Source organism: Tupaia chinensis, unplaced genomic scaffold (genome assembly GCF_000334495.1).
Source record: "Tupaia chinensis unplaced genomic scaffold, TupChi_1.0 Scaffold000096_1, whole genome shotgun sequence".
NCBI lineage: Eukaryota > Metazoa > Chordata > Mammalia > Scandentia > Tupaiidae > Tupaia > Tupaia belangeri.
The window spans coordinates 3617442-3631804 of record NW_006159558.1 but is presented as its reverse complement, the minus strand read 5'-3'; the positions used below and the strand labels follow the sequence as shown (position 1 = coordinate 3631804).

Here is a 14363-nt window from a genome sequence, read left to right as displayed (position 1 = left end):
TCTCTCTCTCTCTCTCTCTCTCTCTCTCTGGCGAGCACACATGCCCTATAGCAAGAACCTCTCCAAAAACAAAAAAAGAAGAAATATATAATACTACACATTTTAGTATTCACTTTATAATGTTTTCCAACTTTCTTTTTTTTTAATTGCTAGAGGGCTCATGCACACATCAGAGAGAGAGAGAAAAAGAGCGAGCAAGAGAGAGAGAGAAAAAAAAAACACACCCCACACCCCAATTGGGTTTGGTCACATAACCCTTCCCCTCCATTTCTCCATCTTTCTGGGATTTGGGACATGCACACACATGTCTAGTGTGTTTTTAGAGCTGTCTAGGCTGGGATTCAAACTGTAGTTGGCTATAAGGGATACAGCTTCCCTAACCAGTAGGTTATGGGGCTGGCCCCACGATTTTCAGTAATTGAAACAATATTTTAAAAGATGAATTCGCTTAGCCTGGTGGTGCAGTCAGTAGCAAATTGAGCTTCAGTCTGGCAGCCATGGGACTGACTGCAGGTTAGGATCCTGAGCCGGCCTGAAAACACAGTGGTGTTGTGGAAGGCCACATATGAGATCTTGCACATGAGCAACTGTTCGCCCATTTTGTTCCCTTACCCTAACATGGCTGTCTGCTTCTGTAAACCTGCTTGCTCTTCCCATGAGAAAATAGCTTGTGCTAGCCATACAGAAAACAGCATCTGAGACAAGACCCTGTACCTGCTACTGTCTTTGCTAACTAGCCTGAAACCCTTTTGTTTAGCAATGTAACTGCTTACATGGAAACCCCACTCTCCTCAGAAATAATTAACCTGCTTGATTCAGATTCTGTAACTGCTTGCATGGAAGACCCCTGGTAACTGACCCCCTATAAAAAGACTGCTCAAACTTGAGTCGGGGCTGCAGTTCTGACTCTCGGTCCCTGAGCCTTAGGTTGTAGTCACTGGCCAGCTGATAAAGACTCCCTTTAACCTTAATCTGGCTTTGGTGGCCGTTCATTCGGTTGCACTCTACAATAGTGTGTGCATGTATGCTCAAGATCAGACATGCTGTAGGACTGGGAAAGAGGATTACAGTGTGACCAGACCTTGTTGAGGGTGCTTTGTCTCTCTCATGTGCACTATCATGAATAAAATAAAAAATAAACTTTTGGGACCAGCAGTTAGTGTAATGGCTATGTTGCTGGACTCCCATGTAGTCGAATGTGGTTTGAGTCTCGGACCTGGCGGCTTAAACTCATACCAGGCACGTGTGCGTGCGTGCCCAAGACCCTGAGAGGACAATGGAGGAAAAGGGATTGTGGCATGGCCATCCCCCCCAGGGGGTGATTACTCACTTTCTGTCTCTGTCTCTCTGTTTTCCTGGTGAGCACATGCGCCCTATAGCAAAAAAAAAAAATCTCCAAAAAGTAAAAAATAAATAAAAATAAGCTTTTAAAATTAAAAAAGAAATTATATATTAAACATTTGAGGAATTCTTTAATCACCTCCCTGGAACCTAAGAATGTGACAAAACGCAATGTGGATTCTACTGATCTCAACCCCTTTCCCCCAAACTATTCGGTCCCAAGCACAATTCCACATGCATTTTTTCGCTACGGGAAAAATTCCAATCCAGCTAGCCACATGAGAGAGCCGAAATCTCTCAGAACAGCTTGATCCATCACAGTTTAGGTCAATGACCTACAAAGTTAAAGGTTACAAAAAGAAAGAAAATCTTCTAAAGGGAATAAAAAATTGATATTCCCAGTGGTTGGGCCACTCATACACTAAAGTAAGATCTATGGTCCCCTCCAAGTGGCTTTTCTCCAGGGCATTACAGGAGAGGCAACCACTTTATCTTGTGATTGTAAGAGCACAGAGGAGGGAAACAATATTCGTGAGGAGCACAAGAAAGGCCACCAACCTTTCCCAACATGGAGGAGTCGTGCTGCTGACTCCCAGCCAAGCACGAATGCTAACCAAACGCTGCACAGGGTCATTTTCTCTAACAGGGCAATGCTTTGCACAACCTGAAGCATTTAAGTGGTCTCATTAATCTTCATAACGTCCCTAGATGTAAATAGGTAGAAGAAAGGAATATTGCCATTCTTCAGGGAACAAGGCTATGGTGCAGAAGGTTAAGAGATTAGATTCTTAGAGTGTGTTAGCTGTACAGCTTAGAGGAGTCATTCTAATTTTCCATTTTTCTCCTCTCATTGCGGAAATACCAAGCAGGAGTTTGCCAAGCTGTAAAAGTTCAGTTTTATGGCTATAGTAAATAAAAATAAAAGTTTGTCTTCCCTTGGTATGGATCTACTTCTTTTCAAATGTCTTGGAATAAAATTCAACATTGTACATTCAAATGCAATAAACCATATTACTTTTAGGAGCAATAACACATGTGAAGTACACACTTTCAATAGACTGAATAATTCACCTCTCAAAGCCATTAAATTTGGCAGATGCACAGTGACAAGGCTGACGCCCATTCATTCTTTTCTCACCAGACATCTGAGTGGGTTTTCTCCCTCTTCACTGAAGTTTATTTCTTATTGAATCTGGGATGGAATAACTCATTCCTGGGTCCCCTCACATCCACCAGTGGCCTATTAGCAACAAATCACTAACCACAACAGCATATTCTCTGAGGGAGCAGTGTGGGCCTTAATGGATGAAGTTCATTTGTGTCTTCATGTAAAGTAATAAAACTCAGCCAGCATTAAAGAAAAGGTTGAGCCATCATAAGCATATTAACTAAACGACTCATTTTATCTAGAGACACCATAAAACTTAACTCTGACCTCTATAAATTATGAAAGACACAGGTGTTTTAAAATGGCATTCTCTTAGAATAACTCAATTGGTCTCTGATGAATATGCCTATAAAATCAATGGGAAAAAAAACCTTCCAACTTCTCATTGAATAGGCAAGTTACAGACTTGCTTGTAACTGAGGATAGAAGGCAAAATAATTAAGGGAGGGAGACTTGTATTTCACACTAAGAAAATAGAGATAGAAAAACAAAGAAACCATACACATATTCTAATAGTGGTGATAGAAATCTCTGCGGTTGTTCAATACAAGTTTAGACCAAGGCTGATCATGAATCAGTCCGCAGACGAAACACCCCTTTCCTTAACTATGACCATGTGGATTAGGCTGAGAGCTCATGGCAACTACAGACAGCCTTGCTGGCCGGGCCAGCTTCATCCTCTCTACGGTTTCTTCTCCATGAGTTTCTGTCCTAACTCTTGTCCATATCCAACTAGTACAGACTTTGAAACAGCAACATCCTACAGTATGCCTAATTTTTCACTTGCACTAATACACTTGAAGATAAAACAAAATGTGTTTATGACTATGATGCTAAGGAAAAATGGTAACTAAATCCTTTAAACACAAAACATTCTTATACAACTCTTTTCATGATCTAAATGTAAATTTTTAATATCTCAAGCATATCAACAACACTAAAAAAAAAGAAGATTTAGGGAACCAACAGTTAGCGTAATGGCTATGTCACTGGACTCCCACGTAGTCGACCGCGGTTCGCATCCCAAACCTGGTGGCTTAAAATTCACGTCGGGCGCATGTGCATGCGTGCCCAAGATCCTGAGAGGAGAATGGAGGAGAAGGGACTGTGGCGTGACCATCCCCCCTGGGGGGTGATTCCTCGCTTTCTGTCTCTATGTCTCTCTCTGTCTGTCTGGCGAGCACACACGCCCTATAGTGAAAACCTCTCCCAAAAAAAAGAACAAAAAAAAAGAAAAAGAAGATTTAATGGAATCAGGTAGCTAACTTGTAGAGTTCAAAAACCTCCCTATACTTGCCAATATACATAAATATTCATTATGCTGGTCAATGGTAAGCAAATTCTAGAAGTCTTCAGTGGCTTGCCATATAGTGATTCTAAAATCTCTCCTTCAGGCCAGCCTTGGTGGTGAGGATGGTGGTGTGCTCTCCCCCTTGCTGGAAACCACACAGCTGCATGTTCGCATCTTGAACTGGCCTGGAGGAGATAGGACGCAGCACACCCAACACAGCCAGAGGCTGAGGGGGAAAGAGCGCAGTGTGACAGGACCTGGCATAGGTGGCTGTTCATCTTTCATAAAAGAAATAAAAAGAATAAACCTAAAAAAAATCTTTCATGTACTTTCATTCTCAGGTTTTTGAGAGGTTAATTAAATTTCAGAATTGCAAAGTTGTCCCAAATAGTATAGCACTATATTTAAATAATTAGATCACATTTAATTTTTAGATCATAGTTTTTGAAGTTTTTTTACTAAACTATACTTTATCTGATGATATTGTATAGTATGATTATGTTATCAGAAAATAGGAAAGATGTATTTTGGGGGCTGTGACAATTTTTAAGCAATTCTGATTTAAATTTATTGTAATTATATATGTCTGGCACTCACTTTCACAGAATCATACTAGATCATTTTATTTTGAATGCCACAAAGGGCATTTCAAGTCTCTTGGCTATTAGTAATAAGTTTCAAAGAATATATCAGAACTGAGATTAAAACCATTGTAACAACACTTTCGTATATTTAAATACCTAGATGAAAAGGCACAGAAATAGATGGATAGCCTCTCATTATTTAGCAAGTAGAATGAAATAACAAAGATGGATTTTAACGGCATGTAATAATTAAGAGCAGTGCTGTTAGCAAATCTCAGAGATATAAATTCAGACAAAACTTTTCCCACAAGTATATTTAGGGAAAAAGGTATTAATCAATATTGTTAATAATCACTCTGATCATTTAAATTTTATTATGCTTTAAATATTACTTGCAAATCTCTAAGAGCTTTGAGGATTTCAAATGATGACTTACTGCTCTAAATTTAACTCACAATTTCTGCTTTTGTGGGTCCACTGGGCATTTGATTTGTTCCTTTCCATTTTTCAGTTAGTACAGATCATTTTTCATCTGAAAAAAATGCCAACCGAACATTCCTATGATTCTTTTCACCTACGTCTGACTTCCTATGGCTATCCACTCCTCATATTATCTCCCTATACAATTACTTTTCTGGGTTATCTCCATAATACATGGAATCTGAGATCTTTATTCTCATATATCTTCCGATGATCTAAGAATTATAACTGTTTCTGACACACTTAATTCCAGCCAATGCCATCAAGACCAGTCACATGCCCAAACCTCAGTGAAGTAACCTTGACCCTTGCCTTCAGCCATACCATCCTGTTCGCTGTCAAACGTCAAACCTAGCTCTGAAATAGGCATCAAATCTGATTTCACCCTGTTTTCCACTCTCACTGCAAAGTTCTCTTACCTGATCTGCAACTCTTGACTATTGTTCTACCTCCAAATTCTCCAAACTCAAACATGTTCTGCACACAACACGGTGGATGTTTCTTCCTATGCAAATCTGAACGTGTAAATACGCTGGCTTAGAAACGTCCCTAGCTCTGCAACGCCATTAGCAGACATTCTCAAATTTGCCAGGCCAGCCAATGATTGGAAACATGACAAAACCGAAGATTCTGGCAGTATGTTCCCAAACACCAAAATAAAATGAGCTGGGGAGAAACTGGATGCTGTGACCCTGAACAGACCCCCAAGGGACTCGTGCCTGCCCCAGGTGGAATCCCTGGTCTGGAAGACTGAGACCAGCTCTACTGTGGCCTGGCTCCACCGAATGCTCAGAGCTTCATCTGCAATTACTTCCCCTCTCGAGCAACAAGTTCCACCATGCTGAGCCTTGCTGAGTCCACCAGGATCTCTGACTCTTCCCATCTGATTCTCTCTTGTCTGCTCAGTTCCTAACACATCTATCTAGGGGGCCAGCAGATGGTGTAGCAGTTATATTGCTGGACTCCCACATGGCAGATCGTGGTTTGAGTCTCAGACCCAGTGACTTGAATCTCACACTGGGCATGTGTGCATGCATGACCAAGACGCCAGGAAGAGAACAGAGGAAAAGGGATTCTGGTACAGCCATCCCCCCTGGGGGGTGAGTTCTTGCTTTCTCTCTCACTGTGTTTGTCTCTCTCTGCAGTGAGCACATACACACTGAAGCAAAAAACCTCTAAACATACACACACACAAACACACACACACACTCACACCCATATTTAAGGCTCCCCCTGGAAGGGTTCCTACTCAGTGCAGCCTTTCCGGCCCCAAGTGCCATCATTAACTTCCCTTCTTGACCCTTTACTCAGGCTTTTCTTGGAGAATTGAGTGCCTGTGTCCCTATCACAGAGCTAGCAAACTTTCTGTTAAAGGCCCAGAGGGTGGATATTTGTCCTTTACAGTCTCTGCCCCAACTACTCAGCTCAGCAGTTATGGGTCAAAAATAGCCATAGACAGTAAGTAAACAAATGGGCATGGCTGTGTCCCAATATAACCTTACTTACAAACACAGGAGGCCAACTCGGGGGTCATAGCTTGCTAACCTTTACACTAACCTATAAAGTCTTTATTAGGTAGAGAACATGCTTCATCTCATTCTGGTTTCCCTAATGCATAAAATTGGCTCAATAAATATTTGATGAATAAACAGTCCTAAAAGAATAATTACATGAAATAATAAATTCTGATGAACCTCATGTTAGGAGAATCTCTCAATATTGTAAATTTGGAGCACACATATACACACAAAGTAAAAAGCTGATAGTGATCAATACACCCCTTTGCAGAATCTCACTCATGGAGTCTGGGAAAGGGAAGCCTACTTATTATTTATTACTAAATAACTATTCTACTAGGTGTATGTCCTCCTAGCTTAGACAGGAAAGAAAGTAGAGGAGGTTTTTGTTTGTTTGTGTTTGTTTTTTGTGTTTGTTTTGTTTTTTGTTTTGTTTTGTTTTTGTATTTGTTTTTACCATAGCAGAAGGAACATAATGGTTAGAAGAAGTCTTCCCCAAGGGTGTCTGCAGGCCACCTGTTTGCTGAAAACACATGCTCTTGGGTCACCTGAATCAATGCAGCTGGGAGAGCAGACAGAGGCATCTTAATTGTGAGTGAATGCCGAACTCATACTTAGAAACAATGACATTTTATAGATATTGGAAAAAAGTAAGAAAGCCAGGAGACTGAGAGGCACCTTTTTAACGGGGATCAGATTAACTAATCGAGTAGGCCAATTAGAAGAAAGTAGAAGTCAGAGGAGGAATATAAGCAAAAAATACCTTAAAAGACTGACCTCTGACCCAGTGCAGGACTGGGGAGGAGACAAGGAAATACCAAAACCATAAGTGTAGGTTTAAAATAGCTCATGGCAGAGTCAGGTGACACAAAAAAGAGGAGGAATGAAAAATCCTTCTCTCTTGTCATCAGCACTGCTTTTCCTAAATCATAATTAATGTAACTGCATCAACATCATCATTACCTCGGATTTCTCTGCACGATGGGGATCTCCCGCATTTTGGATATGTTCCTAATCTCTGACTTCATCCCACTCAGCATGCTAAACCTTTAATTGTACAAACTTGCTTAAAATAAATCTCCTGGAAAGGGGGAAGAAGCATGGCTATTGGGCAGAATTGCTGATGTCGTAAACATCTCCTTTTAATTCTATGTTGCTTCCAACAGATTCATTCTAAGGTGAGACTTTAAAAATAGGGACTGTAATACCAAATAAAGATAGAATATTGGCCAATTAAGTGCATTTTGACTCCCTTTGTTTAGAACCAGTGGCAAAGTGATTGTGAAAGGAGAAACACATTCTAATTAAATAGAGGCCTACCCATTTATTCAGTATACTCTTGTGAGAATACACACTTTGTGAAAATGATTGTGTTGAAAATGTTCCACTGCCTTGGGTTTCTATGAAGATAAACCCAAACCCAATGCAATGGAAACAGTAAAAGGAAACATAAGCTGAACCCATCAGAGACCATCAACTAATCTCTAAATAGATACTTTATCAGTCAGAAATGAGGAATTTACCACCTTTACCAGTCAAATATACTGCTTTGTTTCCCAAAAGAACACCTTATGAAAGCTCCTCTCCTACTACGGCGACCCCACGGAGAGTTGAGCCCAGTGGGGTGGTCCAGTGATGGCTGAGTCATGAGGAATGCTCAAATTAACTCAGGAAATCATTCATGTGCCTAAGTTTATCTTTTAACAGTACTGAATACCTCAAGCAAATCCAGCCTGGCATAATAAAAGCCAGCTAATCTTTCCTTTCTGTTAGTTTTGTGCATTCAAGCCATAAGAAAACAAATGGATCAAAATATTGCGTGAATATTTTCCAACAATCTGTTGAGACTGTAAAAAAGACCAAGCCCTATCTGGGAAAAACTCAGAATTCAGCTTTTGTTTTCTTTTTGTAGTAAACATGCGGATCAGAAATCTTTACTATTTGTTGTACAGATATATATTCAGAAATATCTTTTGATTGCTAGAACCAGTGTAATGACGGTAATGAAGAATGAAGGGTTCCTGTGCAGGGCACGCAGGCTAAGGATGCACTCCCACCTGCTAGGGCAGGTGTGCAAAGGTGCAGCTTTAGGCACATTGTCCTCAGCTATGATTGCTACTAGAGCCTTGGGTCTGGGGGCCTCAATCTTGCTGCCTTAGGCATGAACCACGTGGACTCACAAGTAACTTTGTGAAAGCCTGCAGGTGAGCATTTTTTTCTAGAATACCACTGGTCCTAAGACTCTACCCATGAGCTTATATGTCTATATTACCTGGAGGCTCACTAGCAACGAGTAAGAGAACCTGAAATTGAATTATGGGAAGAAAATAACTGAAAGACCAAGAATCAAATGAACAAACAAAAACTGAGGGAAATTAACAATTTAGAAACTGATATGTAAGAGGGAACTACAAAGAGTTTATGGAGAATTACAAACTACAAATTCATTTTGGTGCAGAAAGATAGAAATCCACGCATAGTTTCTTCATGATACACATTTTCCATGAACTTTTTTGAGCCTCCTACTATGTGAAATATTGTTTTCATTAAGAAAATCACTTTCTGAAGAAAAGTATCTAAATAGCCCCAGAGAGCCTCAACATCTTCCCCATGCTCTGGTGGCAAAGACTCATGCCTTCATAATGAGCTCTCTTTCATTTCAGTCTACGGTTTATGAGTTACTGAAATACCCTATCTGTAAATGTCCTGACACCTAGCATGGAGTTGTGTGTGGACCCAGTTAGTTGCCATTTGGAATAACATCTTATTTCAGGGCAGAACACATGTCAGAGGGATCTCCAATGGAATTACTTGCCACCCTGAGAATGAACCTGGAACATTAAGACAGAGTGATTCACTTGGCAAATAAAAATGTTACCACCCTCTCTGACATCTGCTGCTCTAATTCTACCTACAGCAAAACTTACACTTCATTATCAAGTTTAGAGAGTCCTACTATTGTTATTACTTTTCTAATTATCTATACAAAACACTCCAAACCATAGCATATTCTTTCCTTTTGAAATTTCTTTTTATGCAATTGAAACTGGTTTTACTAAGTTTTCTGACGAAGAAGCATATAATTATTTAAAAGATATTATACCAAGAACTGAAACAAACAGAAATCAAATAATTATACAGCTTAATAGGCTAATTGTATTTATTTCTGAGACTGATTCTTTCTTTCTGTATGTTTTACTGTGTTTTCTAAATTTTCAAAAATATAGATGTCTAAATTTCATTATTGAAAATGCGAACATTACTATTACTTTAAAAGGCTGGGATAAAGCAAAAGATAATGCCAGTGCTTTTTAAATAATAAGAAAATGGGGCCAGCAGATGGTGTGGTAATTAAGGCTCTGGATTCTTACATGGCCACAGTTCGAGTCTCAGACTTGGAGGCTTGAAAATTACACCATACACAGGTATATGTGCCCAAAATCCTGAGAGGAGAATGAAGGTGAGGGGACTGCGACATAGGTATCCCCCTAGGGGGTGATTTCTTACTTTAAGCCCCTCTGTGTCTTCCTTTCTCCAGTGAGTGTGAGCACCTTATGGTAAAAATCTGTGTAACTAATTAAATATGGAAGATAATGTACACCTCAGAAATGGCAAATGATTCCAGAAATCGAGTGAGTTTGTAAGTACCTTCAGGTGCCACGTAACCACACATCACCTAGAGAGGTCTTTCTCGCGCAGCACAATGAACTTCCTTTCTCAAACACTGCACAGAATCTTTAACTGAATTCAGTTTCAGAAACGAAAAGTATCACTGGCATTAAGTGAGACCATCCAACAAACGACTTTATGATGCTTAGTGCCAACTGCAAAAAAATAAAAGTTATCATTCTGTTTTTCCACAGCTGATATTTTTAAACCATGACTGATTTCTGAAATATACACCTGTTATCTCAACTTCTCTTGCTGGGTCAAGCCTTTCCAAACAGGAATCTGAGGGCTGGGTTATTTTTAAAGGTTCATAACTGGCTCCTACACCCTCTCAAACTGTCTGAGCCTGATCCCAGCAAATTTCCTAGGGTCGTTCCTGTCCTCTTTCTTGGGTGGTGTGTGTCTGAAATGCGAAGGTGCAGGTATACCCACACTGACAGAGATGCGTACTAGTAGCCGGTCACTGTGACAATCATCATGGATTACTAGATTTAATCCTCACAACAGCTGAGAGGAGTAGAAATTACCACATCAACTTTAAAGCTGAGAGAATAAGGCTTTGTACTGGCTCAGGGTCACTCAGTAAAGCAAGCCCATCCCACTCCTTTCCATCATTTATTTAGTGTCTATGATGTACTACACACTGTTCTACAATAGAAAAACACGGCCCACATACCTAGTGTCACCAGAGGCTTAGATATACTTAAAAACTTACATATTGCTTATCTGAAACTCAAAACTGACTGGGTATTCCTGAGTTGGATTTGCTAAGTCTGGCAATTTTATCTGCGACTGTGCTGGGCTGACTCAGTGGCTAGTCTGATCCCTCTAGCGTGGCTGGGCTAGGACCATATGGAGATCAAATGAACGAGGACCTCCAGGAATCCCAGGATGGAGATCTCTAGGGACATTGTAATAGGGATCTGAAGGGTCTCTGGGATAGAGATTTCTAGGGCCACTGTAATGGATGCCCCTAGTGATTCTGTGTAGAGGCTTCTGAAGATGCTCAAATGAAAACCTTCGGGGATACTGGGATAGAGAAGTCCAAGGATTAAGTACAATTCCCCGCTGTTGTCTCCAGCCAAGAAAGGTATAAGATATCTCTTCACAATCATCAGTTTTCTCTATGGCTTCTTCCATCTGGCAGGAAACTCTTGTGTCACTGACCAAATGCCATCCACTTACACAGTGTGAGGTACGGGCCAGGTCACACAGCACCAAGGACTTTCAGAAACAATGACGAAGCTTCTGAGTCAAGTTCACAAGAAAACCTGCTTCAAAGTTCTTCAGAGAGGAATGAGGACACGGCCTCAGCGACTGCTTAGGATCACATCTGCACTTGATCCCCAACGAAGGAGTATCTTTCCCTTTTGGTTTGGGGTGAAAGCTCATTTTCCCCCAAGAGTAAGATTTTAGGTAAAGAGCCTGGCTTGCCCTCCTGTCTATGCTGAAATGTTAGTAACTGGAATAAGGGTGCTACCATCCCAATCTCTGTCCCCTGGTTGTCCCCTCAGATGCAAAGCACACCTATGTAGCTCAAATTCTAGAAATTAACATGTTGAATCAGCAGATTATCTCTGAGCTTCAACAAAGAGGGGCTTCAGACTGTGCTGTATTCTAAAGAAATAAAGACAGGCACATCCCCTACCATCTGCTAAGTCACCATCTGATAAGAGGTGACACCTGTCAAGACATAATGCATTACCCTGCAGTAATGAAAGCGGTGCCAGGTGTATCTACAGGACCACACGAGGCAGTATGTGTGGCAGCCTCAGACCACAGATGTCCCCAGTTCTTGCTTCAAGCAAGAGTTTACCAAGCAGCAAAGTGAGGGTATGAGTGGGTGGATAATCATTATTTCAGAAAAAAAGAAAAAGAGGTTGCCTAATCCCAGAGGTGAGGAAGAGCACATTTCATAGTTGTAGGCAACATAAATAACACTATGTACTTGGACTACTGAGAATGAAAGGTGAGCCTATGAGGAAGGTGGAACCACCAGGCGGAGGGGCTGGTGAGCCACACTAAAAGCTAGCATTTGTCCCAGGGCAGCCATGCAGTGGGCATGTTAGAAAGATAATGCTGACCATGTTATGCAGAAGGATGCAGGAGAACAACTGGAGACCAGGAGACCAGCTTTAAAGCTCTGGAACATACCATCCAGTTTCTGCCTGATGGGAGTCAGCACCAGAATCCCCAAGTATTCCCTAGGGGCTTCAGTAGGAAAAAGGCCACTGAGGAACCCATCCAAGCCACATTCACTGTCCCCTCATGATCACCAGAGGAGGCATAGTGACCTTCATCTGTCAAGTTGAAGACCCGGCCATGTGTCTTAATGTCTTTACATGCTATGGGGTGCAGAAGGCCTCCCTCCAGTCTAAGAGCTAAAAAGAAAGAAGATCCTAGAAACTGTTCAATGCTTCTAGCATCATAAACTAGACTCAGCTTTACTTGGGTCTACGTGGAAACTACCCCGCTGCAGCTATGAAAGGTGTGTTTTATAATCTAGTAAATTTGACTAGAAAAGATATGAGCTCTGACGGCCAGATGTGCCTTCTTTCAATGCCAGAAGAATCCAGATCTACAAACAGCCTCCCTCCTAAGAGATGGATATACATCGTCCTTAAAATACACTGGCCGGGCCCCCGGACCCATGGTGCCGTGGTGGGGCACCACCGTCCAGTATTGAGCCACATGAGAGAACTGACTTTGGATCCTAGACTGGCCTAAACACACCAGGTAGAGCTGCACGTCTGTGACTCTAGCTGATGGGGAGGCTGAGGCAAAGATCATGACCTGCTGAGACCCTGTCAGGGCTACCTCTCTCTCTCTCTCTCTCTCTCTCTCTCTCTCTCTCTCTTCCCACTCTACTCCCCAGACACACAAATAAATAAATAGATGTAAAAAGAAACACACACTGACAGGACAGGTCATCTGAATGCAGGGACCGCACGGGTTTTCTTAGTGATAGTGAGCGGGAGGGCAACGACTCGGAATCGTCCTGCCTGCGTCCCAGCAGCCTCATTGTCCAGTCACCTGGAGTCAACCTGGGCATAGGAATGGGGACGTTCTTGACAGGCTGTGATGATAACAGGAAGTTCCTTGACATCTCAGTTTGCTGATAAACGGCCTCATCAAGGCTGAAAGAGAGGTGATGGAAGGCCTTGGATGACCTAGAGGCCTCTTACACCCTACAGACAAATACAGTGAGAAGCTAAGACCGGGCTTTCTGGAGTCCAACTTCCAAGGTTTGAAACTCTGGCCCAGCTTTTGTTTAGCATCTGCCCCGGGGACAGCACACTAATCCCCTTTCAGCCTCAGTTTCCTCATCTTTCAAACAGGGAGGAGATAGTACCTACCTCTCAGGTTGGTTAGGAGGACTGAGTGACCTAATCTGTAGGAATGCAATTTCTGGCATAGCTGAGGACCCTGTCAATGCTGGCTCTGAGATGCAGCAGTCATCCTGTGAGTCGTAGAATGCTTTATGACACCAGATTGTATTTCATTCTTAAAATAAATAACATTATTCAATGCTCTTCTACTTCAGCACAGAAGCTCACACGTAACTGCACAGATGCAATATGAAATCCGAAAATGTCTGCAGTGGCAAAAAATAATCTCTCACCTTGCTCCTACAACAAGTTCTTTCTGTCCTGGATCAAATGTTAACTGCGAGAAATCCACAGCATTCTTCGCTCTGAACTCCCGTAACCAGGGGCCAATTTCTAAATAGGAAAAAATAAATAAATAAATAAAAAGATAAAAATGAATGATTTTTCTCCTGGGGATCATACAGCGGGCACATCAGGTGGCAAATGTTACATGTCAGAAGGGGGTTTTGGGGGTCCCCTGAGGGGACTGCGGGGCCCCTCGAAGCTTTCATCAGGATGTCAGAGACTCCACACCGAAAACACGTCAGACTTGGAGGGCAGCTACCCAGCGAAGAGCCCGCGAGCAGCAATGCTTGATTGTGATTTACAAGCCAGATGTGCCTGTTCCTTCTGGCTCTGGACTGGACAGAAAATGACAGTATCCGGGTGATTCATCAGAGGAACACTGAAGGCATACAAGACCATTTCCTCTGCAGCTTGATGAGAAAGAGCTGAGGGTTGGAAAATCACAAAAGCTCACCTTAGGCCAAGGACAGCACGCCAGCCCCATTGGCCTTCTTTGAAATTAGACATTCCACTTTCCTGCCCTTTGGGTTTCTATTTTGGCCCCATAATTAAACTCATTAGACCCATTCGGTCCTTTCTAGATGAGAAATCCACAGTTACTTCTAGGACTTATTTGCATCTTTTTTTCTAAGGGAAATC

The 14363-nt window shown here is 41.8% G+C and overlaps 1 protein-coding gene across 6 annotated transcripts in view; it reads right to left on the bottom strand.

The window, feature by feature from the left end:
* SEMA5A (semaphorin 5A) overlaps nt 1–14363 on the bottom strand; it is a 525920-nt gene that overhangs the window by 272282 nt on the left and 239275 nt on the right. For all 6 annotated transcript variants that reach the window (XM_027769892.1, XM_006143315.2, XM_006143312.2 and 3 more), the window contains one exon: nt 13673–13772. In XM_027769892.1, coding sequence (XP_027625693.1) covers nt 13673–13772 — 100 coding nt within the window. The remainder of the gene's footprint in view (nt 1–13672; nt 13773–14363) is intronic.